Source organism: Phyllobates terribilis, unplaced genomic scaffold (genome assembly GCF_046119375.1).
Source record: "Phyllobates terribilis strain yellow unplaced genomic scaffold, ASM4611937v1 Scaffold_8__6_contigs__length_399053987, whole genome shotgun sequence".
NCBI lineage: Eukaryota > Metazoa > Chordata > Amphibia > Anura > Dendrobatidae > Phyllobates > Phyllobates terribilis.
In genome coordinates, this window is record NW_027362768.1 from 288946184 (window position 1) to 288970260 (window position 24077).

A 24077-nucleotide genomic window follows, 5' to 3' on the forward strand; every position below is an offset into this window, starting at 1 on the left:
AGCCAGTGTAATAGGGGAGGTTTACTGTAAGATGGGTAACTTATTATAGAGCGGGGGTTGTTAACCCTATGGAGATTTTCCAGGACTTCTATATATGGATAAAGTCTCTTTCGGATGGATAGACCATAACAGATTACTCGGGGTGTGACACCTGGGAGGCCACCAGGGATCAGCTGTTTGCAGCTGCTGAATGTGCACAGTGTACAGATCCAGACAGCGCCATCCACTATGAAGTGGCCATTTTTGGATACTGCAGCTGGCTGTAAATATTGGATACTGCAGCTGGCTGTAAATATTGGATACTGCAGCTGGCTGTAAATATTGGATACTGCAGCTGGCTGTAAATATTGGATACTGCAGCTGGCTGTAAATATTGGATACTGCAGCTCATCTCGGATATTGATGACCTGACCTAAGCATAGTGCTGTAATTAGTTAATAGGGGAAAATAGTGCTGTCAGGTTCCCTTTAAGTCAGTTAAATACAGGACTGTGGAGGTGGTAAGCCAAACCTCCGACTCCTCAATTTCCGTGACACCGACTCCACGACTCTGACTCCCTCATACATGGCTCATGTTTAAGTGATAAATTTACAGCAGCACAGATTCATCTCAGCTAAAAGTCTAGACCCTTAGATCAGGAATAGGTCAGACATTTATAGGACATTTCATAACTTTCCCAAATCCTTATGAAAAAATATTCCCCACAAACTGCATTGAACTACTGTACCCAATTTATTATATATTTTAGGCGTTGGCGTCAGTCCATTTTATACCGACTCCACAGCCCTGGTTAAATAATAGTTTACTTGACTTTTCATGCTTTGTCAACATTCAGTCTCACAATAATTAATTAAAATTCTGAGATTGTTAGTTAGCAGCACAAAGAAATATTAATATGTAATATTATTGGTATGTAGACTAGACATTGATCAGAAATTAGGTAATAGTGCGTTTTGTTTTTATAGCTAACATTATTTTCTATTTGTCCATTTTTACCTTCTGTTTTTTTTGTGTGTTGCAGGGGATCCCATACAGTGTAACGCCTGGGTCGGGCAGTGTGCACTCTACATCCTTATCATGATGTTCGAGAAGACGGCAATAGTCCTTGTCCTTCTGATCCCCAATCTGAAAGAGGTGAGGGGTCCTCCACATTGTGGTAAAAGGCACCATTCCCATAGACAGGATGCCATGTATGCCTTGTCTATGGGTAGTCATGTATTGTTGTTTAATACTGCAGTCTGCTACACTGTCACAGTGCCGCTTTTTTTCCTGGCATACATATTACACACTATCCATTGGGCAACAGGTTCACCTATGAGCAGTAAAGATGACCAAAGTTTTGATTTCGCTCCTGCACAAGAGCTTTAGTTTTGCCTGTTGCTCAGTACAATGAATTTGGAAGAAAGTCATCAAGATGTGATTGAAGTTTACATCTTCATCTTACAGGGTTGTCTACTACTGGACAACCCCTGCTTGGTCACTTCAGTGCCCCATATGAAATAAAAGCAATGTCCTGCAATGTCGGATGGGTCCCGTGATTGCTGCAGCCTTCACTACATTCAGGGCAGATGATACCGAAGGGCTGCAGCTTATCAGCGGCCCCTGATTGGCTGCAGAGGTCACCGGACACAACAGCCGAGCTGACGTGGCTGCGGGAGATGAGTATACTTTTGGTTTTTATTGTATATGGAGCTCTGAAGTGATTCAGTAGTGATAACCCTATTAATTCAAAGAGTTTTACTGAAATCACAGGCCATGTTGGACAATAAGCCATTTCATGGCCAATTACTCTTGAGCTTATGATGCAAGGACTGTTCTGTAATTCCAGAATAGCTAAAGGGGTAGCACATGTATGGTTTATCCCACCACTTGTTTGCCAGTTTTTAAAACTCCTATACAAGAAAATAGACAGAACTGTGCCCATCCTTGCGGCATAAGACCACCGGGGACCCTGATCTTTAGAGAAATGTGAGACTGGCTTCTATTATACATATATGGCTTCTCTCCAGGATTTGCTATAAATGTCTGACATGCAGCAACTCCTCTAGTGCAATTATTTTTATGGCTTTGTTTCAAATCCATTTTACTGGTGTACAGAGACTAAATGATGACAATCCTCCTTGAATAAATATGCACAAAGTGGCTAAAAGTATTTGTAGAGATCGGTTGGATAAACTTCATCATTTCCCATCAGTCCGTTCATCATATTTTTCTCTTTGGACATGGTTGGTTGTGGGGCGGTAGAAGCATCCTTAAACAGCAGCTGAGTCCCTACAAGCTGTAGAAACAGGACCATCAAGTGCTATTATTAGGTCGGGCTTAAGTTTAAAGGGGTTGTCCAGGCTTGGGACTAAAGTGTATAGTCATTTCATGACTGCAGACTGACGAATCATACTAACATGCGGTGCTGGTGTTGTCATCATTTCCCAGTATTCCCAGTGCTCTTACATATCTGAGATCTGCATACTAGTCTCATCCGGCTTCTCTCAATTCTCTTCTATTGAGAGAAACTGAAGGAGTCTAGTCTGCACGTGACCCCCGTGGAATCGTGACAGTGTGTAGACCATATGCTGTCGCGTTTCAGCAGGCATAAATTACTGCAGACTTTTGTCCCAAGCTTGGATAGTTCCTTTATAGGATGGCTAGATATAGCTGGCACTGGAGGATTTTTTTCCTTCTTTAGGAGGGCTACTTTACATACAGCCAATGCTCCATGGGAAAAATGTAGGTCTCCACTTACCAGGTTACCTGTAGGAAGAACACGACGGATCTGGAAAGAGCCATGATCTCAGCCCCATTAGTCACAGAACTGAGAACCTTGACTGCCTGACTTGCCTAAAGCTTTTGCTGCTTGGATGACCATTATAAAATTGAGTTGCTTAACTAACACTTGCAGGAAGAATGTTGATGGAGTCCACATATATATGCAGTTGATTAATGTACGCCATGTTATATATACCTTTCCGTTGTACAATGTACGCTGCACTGTCTGAAATACACTAATGCTTGTCCTGTCCCTCTCGTCCGCAGGTGGCCATGATAAAGCCTGCTTTTCCAAACCCGCAGTTGGAACTAGCCATTGTCATGCTTATTGTACCTTTCTTTGTTAATGTGAGTTGACATCACATTTATTATTTTATTTTATTAATGATCTTTAACAAACTAGTTCAAGACTGGGCCACTTCCTCCCACTTAACTTTTTCACATATTCAAGTCTTTTTTTTTTTTTTTGAGATACTTGGGGATTCATTTTTATGTCACGGTCATATTTTATTTATTATTATTTATTTTTTTGTTTATTCTTGCTGATGTTGGGCAAGATCAGTGTCTGCTTTTCCCATATTTGTTACTTCATTTTTTTATGACCACAGAGGACCACTAAATTGTTATATTTTCTCCAGCTACAGTTTAAATGCAGAGTATATGTGTCTGGGTCTCCTAGGACCCTGCAGCTCTTGTTCCCTCTTTATACACATCACATGACTGCTGTGCTCTTTTGCACTGTGTACACAGCAGGAGAGAAGGCGCAGACGGTAATAAACCATCTCTGCCTTCTCTATGTGGACTCCGGCTGTCTCTGACAGCTGGATTGTTGCTCCTGCAGCTACACTGTCACATGTAGCTGTTCCATTAGAACAAGACTGCAGAGTAGGATCCGAACCACCCGGATGTGTAAAGTCTATGGGCGGTCCAGAATCTGTTCAAAATGAATCAACATAGGGACTTTTATCTTTTTTTGACGTGTAATACTTTTTCAAGCTGCTTCATTTCTGAATTTTGTACTGGTCAGTATATAACTCCATAAATAAGTTGTTTCTACAACAGGCATTAATGTTCTGGGTGGTGGACAACTTTCTGATGAAGAAGGGCAAGACAAAAGCCAAAATGGAAGAGAAAGCAGGCAGCCCAGAATCTCGCAACGGAAATAAGGTCCGATACCGGCGGGCGGCCTCATATGATGATTCTGAATCTGAAGTGAGTGTTTTCCTATGCGATTCGTCTTTTCAAGATTTCCAATGACTTCTCTTGATTGTGCTCACCTCCTAACAGACAGCAATTAAAAGGGCAGTCCTGGAATTATTTCCTTCATTAGCCCCTTTCCTGATGTGTGACATCATAGCACGTCACACGTCATATGCAGGTGTATGGATCGGGCTCACGAGCACCGTTTATACCGCTAAAATCAGCTATGCTGTAGTATTGCAGTATAAAGAACGAGATAAATCCTCTAAGGGGAATTAAAAAAAAAATAATAAATTGTAAAAAAACGAATAATAAAATAATATAAATGACACTTTTTTATTTGCTTATTTATAACTTATTACTTTATTTTTAAGTCCCTTTAGGGGATTTCACTTATTCTTTATACTGCAATCCTACACTTTTTTTTTTTTTTTTTCATTTTCAGTGGAGTTTTGGTGACAAAGAGAAAAAAAAAACACCAATTCTGGCTGCTTCAATTTTTGTCTTTACAGCATTTATTGTACGGGTTAATTTTATCTTGTGTTTTTTTTTCAGCCACTAAAATCTAAAAAAAAAAAAAAAAAAATGTAAAAACCCCAGCACGCTATACAAGTTTGATATGGCTGTAACCCTACTGACTTGGAGAATCATATTGCCAGGGCATCTTTACCGCGCAGTAAAAGCTGTAAAAATGAAACCTAGGAAATAATGGAGGAACTGCATCATTTTTCCTGTTGCTCCGCACATGTCATGATGTGAATAGTGTCGTTCAAAGCTACAGCTGACTGCAATGGCAGTGCACATGTGTGACATTATCCTGTGGATGGGCTCCATTGTACTAAAAACCCCCTTTAATTCTCAGTGACCATGTCACAGCTGGTTATATGCGCTTCTATTCATAGTAGGAATCTGCAGTAAAATTAAAATCAAGCCCAGAAAACAATGGCATCAGTGTTGTGTCACTCAGTGGCATAGCTAGAGGCACAATACGCCTGGCAGAAGTTTATGCGTTTCCACTTTGTAAGATGGTCCAAGGCCTAGAGAAAGGTTTAATGTTCTGTATGTCATGTGTATGGAAACATTACAGATTCCGCCTCGCTACTAAGAACTGGCTGATGAAGCCACAAGAACACCTCGTCCTCTCCGGTAACAATGCTTTCTTGTATTTTTCTGAATGATTGCCATATTGATGAGGAAGGCTCCTGAAAAATGTTTTTACTGAATCACTAAAAATGGTTTCCTGGAGGGTCAGTCTGCATCAGGTATAAGAGAAATGGAAATCTAGATCAAAGGTGATCAAGTAAGATGGTCTTGTATATGCGCTCCACTATATTAGAGTTTTCAGCATTACTGACATCTAGTGGCCAAACAGTATACAGACTCTGCACTGGAAGAATATCTAAGGGTTTGTGCACACGTTAAATTTGGTGCAGAAATTTCTGCATCTCTTGGCAGGAAAAATGCAATATAAAATATGCACGTTTTTGATGCGTTTTTTTTTTTTTGTGCGTTTTTGGTGCAGATTTTTCCCCACTCATTAATATGGGTGAAATGCAACGAAAATGTTGAAGGAATTGACATACTGCAGATTCAAAGCTGCAAGTCAGAAATAAGCAACATGTACATGAGACTTCAGGATTCTCATTCACTTTGCTGGCATCAGGAAACCCTTCAGGCTTTGTGACGTCTGCAAAAACACAATGTGTGCACATAGCCTAACAGTGCAGAGAAAATTGATATTTTGTGTTCTGCTACTTCATATAATTCAAATAAGTAGAAAGTAAAATATTAAATGCCTTTTTAAAGCTATTTTGATGCACAAAACACATTTATTAACCATCTCAACCCAGATAATGAAAGTGTGGATGCAGGGGTCCCTCTGTACCCTGTTCTTCATCACTGCTTCTTGGAATGGAGTGGCATGACCAGCATATTGCTTAATATTGTTGTGTGTGTGTATATAATAAAAATACATAATATATGTACGTACGTGTGTGTGTGTGTGTATACAGTACAGACCAAAAGTTTGGACACACCTCATTTAAAGATTTTTCTGTATTTTCATGACTATGAAAATTGTACATTCACACTGAAGGCATCAAAACTATGAATTAACACATGTGGAATTATATACTTAACAAAAAAGTGTGAAACAACTGAAAATATGTCTTATATTCTAGGTTCTTCAAAGTAGCCACCTTTTGCTTTGATGACTGCCTTTGCACACTCTTGGCATTCTCTTGATGAGCTTCAAGAGGCAGTCATCGGAAATGGTTTTCACTTCACAGGTGTGCCCTGTCAGGTTTAACAAGTGGGATTTCTTGCCTTATAAATGGGGTTGGGACCATCAGTTGTGTTGTGCAGAAGTCAGGTGGATATACAGCTGATAGTCCTACTGAATAGACTGTTGGCTGCTTTTTTCTTACCACAATACAAATTCTAAGTAAAGAAAAACGAGTGGCTTTCATTACTTTAAGAAATGAAGGTCAGTCAGTGCGAAAAATTGGGCAAACTTTGAAAGTGTCCCCAAGTGCAGTTGCAAAAACCATCAAGCGCTACAAACAAACTGGCTCACATGAGGACCGCCCCAGGAAAGGAAAGACCAAGAGTCACCTCTGCTTCTGAGGATAAGTTTATCCGAGTCACCAGCCTCAGAAATCGCAGGTTAACAGCAGCTCAGATTAGAGACCAGGTCAATGCCACACAGAGTTCTAGCAGCAGACACATCTCTACAACAACTGTTAAGAGGAGACTTTGTGCAGCAGGCCTTCATGGTAAAATAGCTGCTAGGAAACCACTGCTAAGGACAGGCAACAAGAAGAAGAGACTTGTTTGGGCTAAAGAACACAAGGAATGGACATTAGACCAGTGGAAATCTGTGCTTTGGTCTGATGAGTCCAAATTTGAGATCTTTGGTTCCAACCACCGTGTCTTTGTGCGACGCAGAAAAGGTGAACGGATGGACTCTACATGCCTGGCTCCCACCGTGAAGCATGGAGGAGGAGGTGTGATGGTGTGGGGGTGCTTTGCTGGTGACAGTGTTGGGGATTTATTCAAAATTGAAGGCATACTGTACCAGCATGGCTACCACAGCATCTTGCAGCGGCATGCTTTTCCATCCGGTTTGCGTTTAGTTGGACCATCATTTATTTTTCAACAGGACAATGACCCCAAACACGTCTCCAGGCTGTATAAGGGTTATTTGACCAAGAAGGAGAGTGATGGGGTGCTACGCCAGATGACTTTGGCCTCCACAGTCACCAGACCTGAACCCAATCGAGATGGTTTGGGGTGAGCTGGACCGCAGAGTGAAGGCAAAAGGGCCAACAAGTGCTAAGCATCTCTGGGAACTCCTTCAAGATTGTTGGAAGACCATTTCCGGTGACTACCTCTTGAAGCTCATCAAGAGAATGCCAAGAGTGTGCAAAGCAGTCATCAAAGCAAAAGGTGGCTACTTTGAAGAACCTAGAATATAAGACATATTTTCAGTTGTTTCACACTTTTTTGTTAAGTATATAATTCCACATGTGTTAATGCATAGTTTTGATGCCTTCAGTGTGAATGTACAATTTTCATAGTCGTGAAAATACAGAAAAATCTTTAAATGAGAAGGTGTGTCCAAACTTTTGGTCTGTACTGTATGTATACACACGTGCTTCTCACAAAATTAGAATATCATCAAAAAGTTAATTTATTTCAGTTCTTCAATACAAAAAGTGAAACTCATATATTATGTAGTCATTACAAACAGTGATCTATTGCAAGTGTTTATTTCTGTTAATGTTGATGATTATGGCTTACAGCCAAAGTCATTATCTCAGTAAATTACAATAATTAACAAACACCTGCAAAGGCTTCTGAAGCGTTTGAAAAAGATCCCTTAGTCTGTTTCAGTAGGCTCCACAATCACGGGGAAGACTGCTGACTATGTCCAGAAGGCAGTCATTGACACTCCACAAGGGGGGTAAGCCACAAAAGGTCATTGCTAAAGAAGCTAGCTGTTTACAGAGTGCTGTATCCAAGCATATTAATGGAAAGTTGAGTGGAAGGAAAAAGTGTGGTAGAAAAAGGTGCACAAGCAACTGGGATAACCGCAGCCTTGAAAGGATTAAGAAAAGGCCATTCAAAAATTTGGGGGAGATTTACAAGGAGTGGACTGCTGCTGGAGTCATTGCTTCAAGAGCCACCACACGCAGACGTATCCAGGACATGGGCTACAAGTGTCGCATTCCTTGTGTCAAGCCACTCGTGACCAATAGACAACACCAGAAGCGTCTTACCTGGGCCAAGGAGAAAAAGATCTGCACTGTTGCTCAGTGGTCCAAGTTGTTGTTTTCAGATGAAAGTAAATTTTGCATTTCATTTGGAAATCAAGGTCCCAGAGTCTGGAGGAAGAGTACAGAGGCCACAATCCAAGCTGCTGGAGGTCTAGTGTGAAGTTTCCACAATCAGTGATGGTTTGGGGGGCCATGTCATCTGCTGGTGTAGGTCCACTGTGTTTTATCAAGGCCAAAGTCAGCGCAGTCGTCTACCAGGAAATTTGAGAGCACTTCATGCTTCCCTCTGCTGACAAGCTTTTTGGAGATGGAAATGTCATTCTCCAGCAGGACTTGGCACCTGTCCACACTGCCAAAAGTACCAATACCTGGTTTACAAACAACAGTATCACTGTGATTGATTGGCCAGCAAACTCGCCTGACCTTAACCCCATAGAGAATCTATTATAGAGAATCTATGGGGTATTGTCAAGAGGAAGATGAGAGACACCAGACCCAACAATGCAGACGAGCTGAAGGCTGCTATCAAAGCAACCTGGGCTTCCATAACACCTCAGCAGTGCCACAGGCTGATTGCCTCCATGCCACGCCGCATTGATGCAGTAATTGATGCAAAAGGAGCCCCGACCAAGTATTGAGGGCATTTACTGAACATACATTTCAGTAGGACAATATTTTGGATTTTAAAAAAGATTTTTCAAGCTGTTGTTATAAAGTATTCTAATTTACTGAGATAATGACTTTTGTGTTTTCATTGGTTGTAAGCCATAATCATCAACATTCACAGAAATAAACACATGAAATAGATCACTCTGTTTATAATGACTCTATATAAGAGTTTCACTTTTTGTATTGAAGAACTGAAATTAAGTTTTTGATATTCTACTGTAATTTAGTGAGAAGCACTTGTATGTATATGTGTGTGTTTATTTTATTAAATAAAAAAAAAGTGTATAAATTAATCGAAAAAAATATTTCATGTATTTTTTTTTCTTCAAAAGATCCTCATTTCAGCAGATGATGAAATGGAAGAGTCTGATGGCGACGAGGACCTCCGCAGGCTAACAAATTCCAAATCTGTTAAGAAAAAGAAACACCGTTTTGGCCTGCCCGTATGATGTTCCGCTAGATTTTTTTTTTTTTTGCACAATTATGCCTCCACTGAACTAAGGTTTACAGGAGTAAACAAGGTCTGGCTTCTTGGCACAGGAAACTTTGAGCCGATACCTCTGCTGTGTTGTCAGCATTCAGAGATAGAGGTGATACAAGACTGTGTTATTAGCAGTCAGAACATTGCAGAGTGGGTATTGGACACTGCAAACTACAAGATACTGCCCACTTGTACCCGGCACAGGTCCTGCAGATGCCTGCTGCTGTTTATAGAGATCAAGGTTAATAACTGTTCATTGGCATTTTTCTAACCTGACTGCTTCTCCCATAATTTTTTTTTGTTTAGATTTCTTACTTATCAGAAAAAAAGAGGGTAATTTATTTGCCCATTTAACTCTAACCTCATGCCCGTTACTGACTTTACACATCACAGTATGGTGGGGGCATGCTTTTATTGCTTGATGCCGTCTGCGGTGATCTGTATCAAGATGCAGAATGTGAAATCTAATCCCAGATCCACCATTGTATCAGTAATGCAGGAACACTAGGCATAACCTTGTCTGTCCATTCCAATATATTCTTTTCTATGCATTATTACATTTCAAGGCAGCATCTCAGCTTGTGCCTACACTACATTATAACCAGTCTGCATTTGATAATGGCAGTAAGATCAAAGCTATGTCATTCTGATCATCTAGTTTGGAAATTTCCAAGGCTCTACAGGTCTTCATTAAATGACCTTCAAGTAGAGGATGCATTTGCACATGGACTCTGGTACTTGAGGGGGGCATGAAACCCCTGTTTCACATAGTAATGCAACAGTTCTTTAAATGGGTCCCTGTTACAGATATGGTATTGGCGCCACAATCCCAATATCCTTATACAAATATGTTCATTGCCTTTAATTCTAATATTCAAGTGTAGGTTTAATACATTAAAGGGAATCTGCCAGCAGATTTATGCTATATAATCTGAGAGTAGCAATGTGTAGGGACAGAGAGCCTGACTCCATTGATAGTATTCTGGGTGCAGCAATTATGATATAATCACAGTTTTTTCTGCTGCAGATCTCAGAATGCTGAGCTGTGTATAACTCCGCCCCCAACACTGGCAGTTCCTGTGTTTAATCTTTGATGGGGGCGTGGCTGGACTAGGAGGCACGAGACACCTAGTCCTGTAGTGATAATCTTCTGATAAGACTGATTTTATTGAAACAGCAAAACTCAGCCCAGTAAGTAACACATCACTGGAATCAGGGTCTCTGCCTCTACATCATGCTGCTGTCAAATTACATAGTAAAAACCTGCTGGCAGATTCCCTTTTAAAGGGGTTTTCTCATGCTGTTTCTTCAGGAGCGCACCGGAGCATGGCTGCGGCACCGGACTGAACTGTGCTTGTTTTTACAAGCACTTTGACCTTTTACCAAGTTTAAGAAAATGAGAAAACCCCTCTTAGTTTACCTGTAGGCCTTAAAGGTGTATTCATATTTCTCAAGCGCTTGGCAAATCTCAAGACTCCTCTACAAATGATGAATGGAGAGCTGTGCGTTCAGACCACCTCTACGCTCTTGGAGGCAGCGAGGCCCCTTCCTCAAGATGGACGAGGAGCCCATCATCTATCAGACATTCATGGCTTAAGTGTCACATCTTTATACATCAAACACTGACGTTCTTCAAGAAAATTGATTCTCTCCCATATCTGTATATACAAGTGACTTGATACAGAACTGCCAGATCAAATGGACCTACTGAACAAAGGAGTAAATACATGTATGACTTCTTCCGCCAACGAAATCCACAGTATGGCGTAACCCCTTGTGATCCTATACGGAAGACTCTGCCTTAACTTTGTTTTACTGTTACAGTCCCCCGAGTTAGATCATTCCCAGACCCCCTTGCTCTCGGTGGGGGTGAGTGCGAGCTATTGCTGGGCAATGCGTCGTTCTCCCTTCTGGCAGCGTGGAGGTTTTTGCAGTATGTCTAGTGTCGTTTTGAGCCTTTTTTAATTTATATTTTTTTACAAATACTTTTTTTTTTGCAAAAGGTCAAAAAGGGTGAAAAAGAGGTTTTGTTTTATTCTTTGATAAATGATCTTGTGTTACGTGGAATACGCTGGAGATGCAAAATCAGATTTTTTTTTCTCCAAGTATTTCAGTTTTGGTCTGGTATTTGCACATAATCGTACATGGACAAGGACACCATTTAGTATGTAGATGATGTTTTTCAGGGATTCTTAACCATGTCCTGGCCACAAAAGCCACAAACCTGGAGTAAAGCATCATCGGTGGTGATATGGCAGACATGAGGTTAAAGGAATGTGTTACATTGCTAAGTGCTTTCCTACATAGGATCAGTGTATTGGATGTATGCACTTTTTAATAACTGGTGGGTGAGATTGGGGGCTGCAATTAAATGTTTTCCCCCTTTTTTGTTTCCTTACCATAAATACAAGTTTCCAAATATTCATCCTATGTTTTGTCTTTTTTTCACACCTGCTTTTAGGTTGGTCAGTTTGGAGAAATTCCTGCTGCATAGTGAAAGCTGTAGGAGCGTATCAGCGCCTGTAGTGGAAATCATGTGGGAAAAAAATGATTTAAAGGGGAAATCAAGTCACAATTCTTAGATATGTTATTTCCTGGCTCAGTTTATGCCTAGATGAGCTACTGCCTCAGGGAAAATAAAAATGCATGAGTTTGTGATACTCTGTCACAAGATGTCTATGCTATACAGGTCTGTATTGGCCACCTTGTGGTTTTGATGGAGACTACAACCTATAGGATTGCCAGCATGTAATGATATTGTATTAAATTTGTATAGTTATCCCCTGCCTGACCCAGAACGGAGCTATGGATCCTGAAACTAAGGCTCTGCAAATTCCCTGACTTGAGTGGAACAGAGAGAGATGGTTCTGCTCCACCTCCACTGTCTTGGGGCTGCTGGAAATACAGGAACGCTATACTCTCTCACCCACTCCCATAGACAATGCATGGAGCAGAGCTCGTGCATGAAGTGCATCTCTGCTCCATTTATTTTTTTTTAATTATTCTGGGAATAATCCTTTTAACTAAATTTGAGCAAAGGTAAAAGTGGATACATAAAAATAAGAGGAGATCAGAGTGGTAACAGTTGTGATTTGGAGCCACCTTTGTGCTCTACAGGGATAGAACACTTTTGATGGACTAAAACCACTGTTTGTGCTCAGGTTTTTGCTCCTGAGCGTCTAATGTAGTTTAAGTGTATTACTTACATCTGTACTAGCAAATACAGGGGGATTCACTCGCTATTTTACGCGGAAAAATTGCTGTAACTTCTAAAAGATGGTCTATCTTACTGAAGTTTGGACTGTACATACCTTGGGTTCATGAGAAACTGATGTTTTAAAGCAGGTGTTGAAAAAGTCCACATTTTGAATCCCTGCATGCTTCGTTCCATATTGGTGAATGTATTCCTCAGGATGTCTGGAGTAATAGCTCGAATTTCTCCAATCACCTTCCACAATCGCATAGGAGGATGTCTCCACGCCCTAATGGGGGACAGGAAGCACAAAGAGGTTAAAAACCCCTCCCACCTCCCCATTGCCAGTGTCTTTCCTGACCCCCATGGGGCATGGAGAGTTTATTCCTTGCTGTATGGCCGGCTTATGTAGCAGGGATAGATTTACCTGCCGGGCAGCGGTGGTCGTCTGCTTGCCCTCTTCCTCCATGCTGCTCCTGTCTCCTCTGGACTTGGGACCATTTCTGGCCTTCCTGTGCTCCCTGGTGGGGTAAAGTGGGCCAGAGTACTGGGAGCGGAGGCCTCCCTGAGCTCTCCGGTCCTCTCCTGCTTCGTGCGTGCTCCCCTGTCAGCGCGATTCGGACGACGTGATCACTTCCAGGTTATGCGTTCCACCTGGAGCGCATGCGTCAGTCTGGGGAGCGCGCTGGATTCGTTTCTGCTATCGGGACCTGTCCTGACCCGGAAGTAGAAGGGAACACCTGTTCCTCGCTGGGTGATCCGGTCTTTATTCTATAAAGACCCGATCTGAAGACATCAGTGGTGAGTACTGCTCCTCCAGTTAGAATGTCTGCTCCTGCTTCTACTGATCCCAGTGTTACTCCGGTCACTGTGTGTGTTCTGGGGTCGGGTCAGTAAACTGGGTCCAAGTCCAGCGTCCTTTTCTTCCTATAGGGTAAAAAAACTGGTCCCAAAAAGGACAAATCCCCAAAATGTGCGGTCTGTTTTAAGAAACTGCTCCCCTCTCATAACAAAAAGTTGTGTCAGCCCTGTACAGATGCAATTGTCAGGGAGGAACAGCCTTCCCTAATTGACGAGCTCTGTAATATGGTGAAACAGGAGTTTCAGTCCTCCTTCCGTCCTGCCCCTACTCCCGTTCCAGTCCAGGGCCCTGATTTTTCTCCCCTCAAAAGAGAGAAAATTTCAGGTAGACTTGTCAAGTCAGGACTCCGGGGACTCCCATCACATGGGCTCTACTTCTGATGGGGAGAGAGGGTTCTACCTATCACATAACGGGAAATAAAAAATTCTATTTTTCTGTGGATGATCTGGAAGACCTGTTATCTGGGGTTCACTGCACTATGGGGGTAGAAGAGGAACAGGTAGCCCCATCCATCCAGGACGAAATGTTCGGGGGTCTCAAACCTATTGGGTTTCTTATCCACAAAAACATACAATCCTTAATTTCGCAGGAATGGGAGTTCCAGAAAAACGTTTACAGACTCCTTCTGAGTTTAAACATTGTTTCCCCTTAGGAGATACTGGTAAATGGGAAGTCCCCAAGGTTGATGTACAGGTGGCTAGGGTAGCTAAAAAGACGGCCCTTCCCTTTGAAGACTCTTCACAATTGAAAGATCCTATGGATAGAAAGATTGAAAGCCTCCTTAAAAAATCAAGGGAGTCTTCCTCGGCCTCTTTACGCTCCAATATCGCCTCCACGTGTGGCCAGATCCCTATTCAAGTGGCTGACTCAAGTTATTGACCACTTAGCTTCAGGGTACCTCCAGGGAAGAGCTCCTAGACTCCTTGCCCCTACTCCAAAAAGCCACTGGGTACCTGGCCGACTCCTCCGCTGAAGGAGTCCGTTTCGCTGCCAGATCAGCCTTTTTATCTAACTCCGTAAGGAGAGCTCTTTGGCTCAAACTCTGGAGCAGGGACGCAACGTCAAAATCCAAGCTTTGCGCCATCCCTTTCCATGGTGAATACGTCCTTTGGTCCTTCCCTAGAAAGCGTTTTTTTTGCCCCTCCCAGTCACAATCTACCCATTGTAAGGGAAAAGGGAAGGCAGGGCTTTGGAGTTTCCAAAAAGGGGGAAAACCAGGAACATCTTGGTTCCCCAACAATCACCGGATAAACAATGACTCCGTCCCGGTTGGGAGTTGTCTTTTGAACTTTTATCTCTAGTGGCAGACAATATCCCGCTGCCAGTGGGTCCTCCATATCCTCTCGGAGGGCCTACTTATAGAGTTCAAACCCCGACCCCCCTCAGGGAATAAAGGTCACCGTCCTTCTCTCCAAGGGGGCCCAGGACATTCTTGTTGCAGAAATTCAAAATCTCCTGTAGGCAGGTGCAATATCTCTCGTTCTGGCGGAACAATCAGGAGGACTTTATTCTCGCCTCTTCATTGTGCGGAAACCATCTGGGGCCTCCCGGATAATTATAAATCTGAAAGAATTGAATCAACACGTGGTATACAGAAAATTCAAGATGGAATCTGTAAAGTCTGCAATACCCTTAGTCGGCCAGGGATATGTTATGGCCACAATAGATTTACAGGATGCATACTTTCATGTCCCAATCCACCAGGCCCACAGACAGTTCCTGAGGTTCGCAGTTTTTCAGAACCATCAGGTTCAACGCTACCAATTCAATGTACTTCCCTTTGGCATCTCGTCGGCCCCTCGGGTTTTCGCCACACTCATGGCCGAAGTAGTAACCTATATTCGTCAACAAGGGATATGTATCGTCCCCTATCTAGACGATCTCCTTCTAATTGCACAGACTACCTCGGTCCTCAGAGATATCTCCGAGACCCTTTGACTCCTTCAGAGTCTAGGTTGGATCCTAATTTAAAAAAATCCGAGCTGATTCCATCAACAAGTCGACAGTTTCTGGGTGTTACTCTAGATTTGGTGCAACAGATGTCCTCTCTACCAGAGGATCATCAGAAAAACCTTATGAAGAAAATATAGTCATTCCGGGATCAACGGTCACCTACATTGAAAGCAGCCATGTCGGTCCTGGGAACCCCAGGACATCCTGTATCCAGTCTGTCTTATGGGCACAGGCCAACTCCAGAGAACTACAGAATCACATTCTTACTTCCTGGAACAGATGTTCGGACTCCTGGTCATGTGAAGGCCTCCCTAGCCTGGTGGCTGAACCCCAGAAATCTTTGCAGAGGGGTGGTCTGAGTCCAGTCCCCTCTACTTATGACAACCGTCACGAGCAGGAGAGGTTGGGGTGCAGTGGTATCCTGAATTCTCTATCAGGTTCTCTTGAGTCCTCTCATAATGTCCAAATCTTCCAACTTCAGAGAACTGAAAGCGATAGAAGCCTAACGGCAAGAGACCTGGTATCGGGAACCCACGTTCGAATCTTCGAATCTTCTCAGACAACATGACTGTAGTAGCACACCTTCGTCATCAGGGAAGTACGAGGTCCAACGATCTAAAATCAATATCCAAAAGAATATTCTCTTGGGCCAAAATACACCTGCTGTCTCTCACAGCCGTACATCTGAAAAGATTATCCAATACTCAGGCAGACTTCTTGTCAAGACAAGACGTTCACCCAGGAGAGTAGTGCCTGAACCAGGATGTTTTTTTTCTCTCTCTAGTAACAAGATGGGGTTTACCAGAAGTCGATCTCTTCGCAACTCGCAGGAATGCGAAGGTTGACACCTTCTCCTTGGAGCCAAAAAAGGGCTCCTTAGGGATAGATGCCTTTTTCCCATCCGTGGTCCTTCCAGCTAGCTTATGCTTTCTCCCTGATTCCGTTGCTAGCCAGAACTCTCCAAAAAATCAGAGAAGATCGGGTCAGGACAATTTTGATCGCACCCATGTGGCCCAAGAGAAGCTGGTATTATCTAATATTGAGTCTCAAGCTGGACGGTCCAATCCCCCTACCTCGAAAACACAATATCCTCTCGGAGTCCTCTGTTTTACCCAGACCCTCAACACCTCAAATTAGCGTCATGATTACTGAAGCCAATGTGTTGAGAGCCAAAGGGCTCTCAGAACACGTGATCTCAACCTTGCAGAAATCTCGTAAACCAGTAACCAACGCTATATATGGTAAAGTGTGGAAAACATTTTCCTCCTGGTGTGCTCCTATTCCTCTGGACCCCTTTCACCCTAATATCGCTCAGATTCTGGATTTCCTTCTGAGGGGTCTATAAATTGGTCTTAGACGTAGTACACTGAAAGTACAGGTCTTTGCCTTAAGTTCTATTTTTGATTGTAACTTAGCAGGACACAGATGGGTTAATGTTTTATGACTTCTGCTTCTAGACTCTGTCCTACCCTTCCGTCTTTAGTTACATCCTGGGATCTTGATATAGTCCTCAAGGGTCTTTCTCAACCCCAATTTGAGCCTTTAACAGCCTGTAGCACCCAGAATCTCTCCTACAAAATGACTTTCCTTATTGCCATTACCTCGGCTAGACGGGTGGGAGAACTTCGAGCCCTTTCTATAAAGGAACCCTTTTTAAGAATCTTAGAGGATAGAATTATTCTCAGACTTGATCCTGCCTTCTTGCCAAAAGTTGTCTCCCCCTTCCATAGATCTCAGAAGATCATCTTGCCGTCCTTTTGCCAAAACCCATCGAATAGTAAGGAACAAGAGTTTCATTCCCTAGTCGTACGTAGAGCGGTAATTCACTATCTTAAGCTCACCAAAATCTGTTGATCCAGCCCATGGGTAGAAATAAGGGTAGAAAGGTGTCGAAAAACAGTTTCCAATTGGATTAAACAAACTATTCGTATGACCCATATCAGTCAGGGCCTACCCCCTCCGAAAAAAACTGACCGCTCATTCCACAAGATCAATGTCAGTATCCTGGGCCGAACAAGCAGACGCTTCGATCGAGCAGATTTGCAGAGCTGCCACATGGTCCTCCATTAACAAGTTCATCAAATTTTATCGGCTGGACCTCTCATCAGTTCAAGACTTGGCCTTTGGCAGGAAAGTGCTTCAGGCCGTAGTCCCTCCCTAAGATAATAGATTGGTATTCCTCCTATGCGGTCGTGGAAGGTGATTGGAGAAAACAGAATTAGACCTATTGGTAATTCCATTTCTAAGAACCTTCCACGACAGCACCATATTCCTCCCTGCTTCTAATTTTTTGTTTTTCCTAGATTTATAAGTCTCTATGCTATGGTGATTCGTTATAAGACACTGGCAATGGGGAGGTGGGAGGGGTTTTTAACCTCTTTGTGCTTCCTGTCCCCCATTAGGGCGTGGAGACATCCTCCTATGCTGTCGTGGAAGGTTCTTAGAAATGGAAGTACTGGTAGGTCTAATTCTGTATTCTCACTGTTTGTTCTCTCGGAGTACCTGTAATGTTCGTGGCTTGTTACTGTGCACCCAACCCTTCAAATGGCCTCAAAGGAAAAAAATCCGGCTGTGTTAAATCAGGCGATTTTTGTGGCCACAGTTACTTGGAGATTACTCTGTCTTCAAGACAGTTTGGATGATGGATTTCGACCTCCAAACTTCTTTAGAAACTCACTTTGGTACTTGTTTAAGGACTTCTTGTTCCAATAAGTTTTGGAACACGCTCCTCCAAACTGCATCTGTACATGAACAAATGAAGGAATTTGACAGGCGTAAAATGCAAGCACCACATTATCTACCGACGCACAGAAAGGTGAGCAGCAAGTCTATCATAGTGGAGACGACTAGCGGGCGACAAGTCGGCGAGATCACTCGGTGCGAGGATGTTTCTCGTCGTTGAGGTTCATTGCATTCTCATTTCTCATGAACCAAAGTATGTACAGTCCAAATTTGTTACCGTCTCTTTTAGAAGTTACAGCAATTTTTCCAGGTAAAGTAGCCAGTCGTGTTGAGCATTCCGATACCGCGAATATCGGTCGATACCCGATATTTCAGTATCAAAGTTCCTATACTGAGTTCCGATACTTTTAGAATATCGAATACCGGAATCAGAAGTTCCCATAATGCCTGCGCTCTGCAGTGTCTCTGAAGGATGACAAGCTGGATGGCAGCGCTCAGCTTACTGTACTTGTCATTTAGTGTTAAAGGATTTATTAAAAAAAATAATAGTGTTTTCATGCACAGTCTCTTTAAAAAAGCCGGCCGGCAATTCAGCAGCGGTACCCGACAATTTAGAATAGAAAGAATAGAGAATCACACATAGATTAGATAGATAGAAACATGTCAGTCACATATATAATAAGTACATTGACAGTGTTGATTACTGTACTTGTCATTTAGTGTTAAAATAAAGTATTTATTAAAAAAAAAAAATTGGCGTGGGGTTCCCCGTAATTTTAGTCTCTAGCGGAGGTTAAGCAGACAGCTGGGGCAGATGTTTGAAGCCTGGGAAGGGGGTAATACCCACGGAGCTTCCCAGGCTACTAATATCAGCCCCCAGCTGAATACCTAGCCTTTACTAGCTATTAAAATGGGGGACCCCCCAAAAAAATGACGTGGGGTCCCCCCTATTTTAATAGCTAGCAAAAGCTAGGCAGACAGCTGGGGGCTGATATTAATAGCCCAGGAAGGGTGCCATGAATATTGGCCCCCTCCCAGGCTAGAAACACCAGCCGCCCCAGAAATTGCGCATCCATAGGATGCTTCAATTCTGGCACTTAGCCTCGCTCTTCCCACTGCCCTGTAGCGGTGGCAGTGGGGTAATGGGGTTGGGGTTGATGTCAGCTTATAATGCCAGCTGACATCAAGCCCAGGTTAGTAATGGAGAGGCGTCTATAAGACACCCCCATTACTAACCCCATAGTCAAAGTTAAAAAAAACCACAAACACCCAGAATAAAGTCCTTTACTTGAAATAAACGCACAATTTTTTAATGTTCTAAATTAAACCATGCTTACCGTCACGCCCATTCCAGCTGAAGCCAATGTCTTCTGCAATAAAAGTAAAATAATAAAGCAATCTCATCCTTACCTGTCCATGGTTCCCACGACCGCTTCAGCTCTGCTACATTGACATGACAGGCTGGATCACAACAGAACGCTGCCATCCAGCTTGCCATGCCGCAGAAAAAAAAATCGCCAAAACCCCTTTTAAGGCCATAATAAAATACATTACTGGACAGATTTTTTTACATTTCACTTAAATGTGGGATAGTTATTCACAATTGGATTTACCATATAGGCATGATACATGCAGTCACATATAGTGACTATAGACTTTTGTTCTGAACTCGGACAACCCTTTAAAAAAAAAAAAAAAAATTCAGTAGCATAATATGACCAAATATTAAAGGGGTTGTCAACTACTCAGGCAACCCCTTCTGAATCCCTATTTTTCCCTCCAGTAAAATAACAGCTATATTCACCTCCGTTCACTTGGTTCCCCTGGGGTTTACGTAACATTATGTCAGGCAACCCCTGCGGCCAATCAGCGCTGGCTTTCTTCAGACAAATCAAGACATCTGGAGGAAGTGATCGAGCAGCCACGGCTCTCCCTTCCTCTGGAAGTCGATTGTGTCTGTAGGAAAGGAGAGTGGAGCCAGAGCTGATTGGCCACAGGGATTGCGTGATATAACAATGTCACACGTTCCCCGGGGGAGCCAGTGCTAACACCACTGGAATGGCATCGGTGAGTACAGGTGTTGCTTTGTTTTTTTACTGGGGGAAACAGGGATTCAGAAGGGGTTGGTAGTAGACAACCTCTTTTTAAGTCTATTTTATGTGTTCATTTGTTTTTCGTTGTTTGCCAATGTGTACATTATGTTTATTATCCAGATGTCTGTGGCCGATCCATTAGTTGCGACTTTTTAAAAATGTTTGCGCAAATGTACTGTATACATGTATTGTATAACTCTGTACAGCATATATATTGCTTAGGTTGGAATATAGAGAGATATCACCCGGGGTACCATCAATTGTTGATCGATAAGGCAAACTATGGGTATATAAAAAGAATCAAACACACAGCATTTATTCAAATTATGACATTTGCGTGAACCATGCAACTTTTTCCTGTGAAAATGAGTGAAAAAAAAAATAAAGTGCACAAAATTCCTGAACCGCGTGCATCATGTTGCAAAAAAACCCAACAACACAAAAAGAGAAAAATGACTTGAAAAAGCATGGATGATGAATAGGGCAAAATTGGTGTTTTGCATCCTCGTCTTCTACAGCAATTGATGATCTGTTCTATAAATTTGGCCGCTGTTGTAACATGTTCCCCCTTTAAACAACAGTTGCTTGGATTCTTTGTACTCCAGTCATCTTACAGAAAAAACCCGTTGAGAGCATTGCTTCTCTGGATAAGGCTCTGCCTGTAGAAACTCCCTCTCCCCACGTCACCCGTCCCCTACATATATAGATGCAGCTGTCAAGGATTGGACTGCAGAGACCTCTGTGGTGTTTTGTCTTCTGTCGTCATTAACCAGTTGTGAGCTGAGATGTCCCAACCACAGGTGAGAAACCTTATAGAACTATTATGTATAAGATTGATCTGTTGGATGCAAGATGTGATAAGTCTGCTCTGAAGACTGACTGTGTCTCAGACTTTTATTCCTGCCACGGCTATCTTCTATCATTGCTGCTACTTTAATGCATTTGCTTATCTCCTTCACTTATGCTATACGATGCAACATACGTTTCTATTGTTTATTTTGTATTCTTCCTATTATGCCTGATGAAGACACCTGAGCAGTCTCAAAAACTTGCTATTTGTTACCATCTCTTCAGTTGGCCATTACAATGTATAGACCTCTGAAACTTTAATATATTTCTACTATTATGGATTAATATAGACCATTTTTCTCCCTCTTGTTCCATTGTGATTTCTCCGTAGTGCAGATGTCTGAGTATATCCTTCTTGTCGTGAATACACAAATAGAACCGGAGACGGCACAATTATACATAGAATTAAAAATTATTTTACATGTTTATGAAAAAGTATATCATTTAGGATTAACGGCCTTTAGGCCAAATTGGCAATTGCACCATGTCATAACCGAAGAGTCACACAGATCCCAAATTCAGTGGTTACAGAATTCTTTGGGCTCATACTGTAACCTCTGTGAGTCTCTGAAGATTTTGTAGTGAGAATACGGTGGTACAGTGGCATATTGATTGGTGAAGAAAGGTCATATTTGGGTCTAAGCATTTCCTCTGTGACATAGAGGAAAAATAATGAATTTTCTTGAGCCTAGAGAGACTATAAGGTTGGATTCATAGCTTTCAGGTCAGGTTTTCTTGCTGTTTTAAGAGCTTTGTTTTTGGTGCTAAAAACACAGCATCCAAATGTTTGCTACTGTGAGGGATACAATTTTTCAGTATTTCAGAGTCTTTAACTTCCCTTATTTATATCCAATGTAGGAACAAACGGTTAAAAAAAATTACTTTCTGAACTATACTTGAGCCTCTGGTCCTGCTGGTTCATATCCTGTAGTAAAATGCTTTCACATTCTCTTACGAATATGTAAAGGGAATCTGTCAGCAGTTTTTTGTTACCTCATCTGAGAGCAGCATAATGTAGGCAAAGAGAAGCTGAATCCAATGATGTATCACTTAAATTACTGGGTGCTGCCGTTCTGACACAATCAGAGCTTTCAGATTTAGCAATACAGCAGAGCTGAGGAACCTAACTCCGCCCACACCAGGTTTGTATATACACTAGGTGCCTATCACAGGACGGGGGTGTCGGACTAGCATGCACCTGCTGTGTCTCAACAATGATAAACTAAATCTGTGTTTTAACCCCTATCTCCTGCTCTCTTCAGATTACACAGCAAAAATCTAATGACAGATTCCCTTTGAGAAAGAAGATCAATAGATGCTCAATTATAAGGATTCACATGCGGCATTTAATTCATTGGATAATCTACAGGAATCCGCGTCTGATGAAGGTCCAATTATACGGACCGAAACGTTAGTTTTGTTTGGATTTCCTGACTGAGTCTGAAAAAATATAATTTTCACCTTGGAGTACGAAGTAGCTTTTTACGTCTTTATCTACTGGACATGGAACCCTCCTTGAGCATCTCCCAGGGAAGGAGCCATATATCCATCATTTTAATTAATAGGAGGCTGCTTTTACTAAAGGAACCGAAAATGACAGGGGGCTTTACCTTGGGGGTTTCCATCTTTTGGGACAATTTTTGATTCATTTTATTTTTTTTAAATATATATATATATATATATATATATATATATATATATATATATATATATATATATAAAAAAAAAGTACAGGCTCATAGTGCAGAGAAACAATCAACTTTGATGTGGTCTGTTGTCATAAATCAGCTGTGATGGGCTCAGAAAAAAAAGACATGAGTCTATGGATCCTCATAGTGGGCTGACTGAAGGATTCTCAGTTAACTCATTCTGCAGCCATTGCAACAGAGACTATAAAAAGTAAATGATGCAAAATTTTTAATGAAACCCAATTGTAAAAAATTGTTTTTAGTCCCAATTATATGAATTTAAGTAAAAAAAAAAAAAGGTCCCGTAAGTAAACTACCCAGTATAGCTACTTTCAGTGAATTATTTTTTTTCGTTCCTCAATGTAAATGGCAGTAATAAACATTTTCAAGGTGACCTCATGACTCACTGTGTCCAAATTAGACGCGGCTGACATCTGTGCCACTCTTCATCCCAAGTAGTGTGACAACAAAATCTCTGGATCTTTCTACTGAGATGAGAGTCACTGGCAGTTTACAGAGCAGATTCGTGCCAGCTCTGGAGAGTATAACTATGACCTCCCCTCCCCATTGAAATTTCTGTTGCATGCCATAATGGCTTTGTAAAGGGTGAGTGGTTTCTGTAATCCAACAACATGCAGATTTCTCTCCCTGTATTTATATTGCTGTCACTCACTTTATGTAAACGCATTGGGTACATTGAATTGAGGTTCTGGCATAGACATTTTTTTATTTTTTTTTTTAAAGCATCTTAGCAAGGCTTCACATAGTGTTCAGAACTACTTTCATGGGTTCTTTCTGGGGTTTCTGTTTGAACCCCTTAAAAACGTGATTTAGACGTCTCCCCGACAGAGCCATTTATCACAGTGAGACAAATGGACTGAAAAATACACTGTTTGCAGACATGCCCAACTTTTAAAGGGAATCTGTCAGCAGGTTTTTGCTACCTCATCTGAGAGCAGCATAATGTAAGCAAAGAGACTCTGAATCCAATGATGTATCACTTAGTTTACTGGGTGCTGCCGTTCTGACACAGTTTTTGGATATAGCAACGCAGCAGAGTTGAGAAAGCTAACCCCGCCTACAGGCCCGGCACCAGCACCCGGGCAAGTGCCTGGGCCCTGAGCAGGCGGGGGGGCCCAGTCGCCGTCAGGCACCCCTGCGCGCTATGGGACCCATGAGCGGTGCCAGCGCCCGCCCCTTTGCCGGGCCCTCTGCTGAGCCGTCACAGCGCAGAGCAGGAAGACGCCGGCGTGGGTGAGGAGTCCGGAGCAGCGGCAGCAGGTGAGAAGTGAGGTGAGTATTTGATTATTATTATTTTTTCTTTATGTATGGATGCATGGGGCATTATATGATGGGGGGGGGGGGGG

General features: G+C 42.2%; 1 protein-coding gene and 1 long non-coding RNA gene across 3 annotated transcripts in view; one reads left to right on the forward strand and one right to left on the reverse strand.

Moving 5' to 3' along the window:
- Positions 1-24077, forward strand: part of LOC141157299 (musculoskeletal embryonic nuclear protein 1-like) — a 51146-nt gene that overhangs the window by 19351 nt on the left and 7718 nt on the right. The window contains exons 5-9 of one of the 2 annotated variants that reach the window (XM_073644363.1): positions 1022-1134; positions 3031-3111; positions 3826-3975; positions 9242-9352; positions 20051-20062. In XM_073644363.1, coding sequence (XP_073500464.1) covers positions 1022-1134; positions 3031-3111; positions 3826-3975; positions 9242-9352; positions 20051-20062 — 467 coding nt within the window. Of the gene's footprint in view, positions 1-1021; positions 1135-3030; positions 3112-3825; positions 3976-9241; positions 9353-20050; positions 20063-20817; positions 20974-24077 lie in introns of those variants that run through there. The other variant, XM_073644362.1, reaches the window with a different exon arrangement.
- On the reverse strand, positions 11399-23221 carry LOC141157301 (uncharacterized). Its single transcript, XR_012247780.1, has 2 exons — positions 23118-23221; positions 11399-11910 (listed from the first exon to the last, which is right to left on the reverse strand). It is a non-coding gene; the product is annotated as an uncharacterized lncRNA (long non-coding RNA).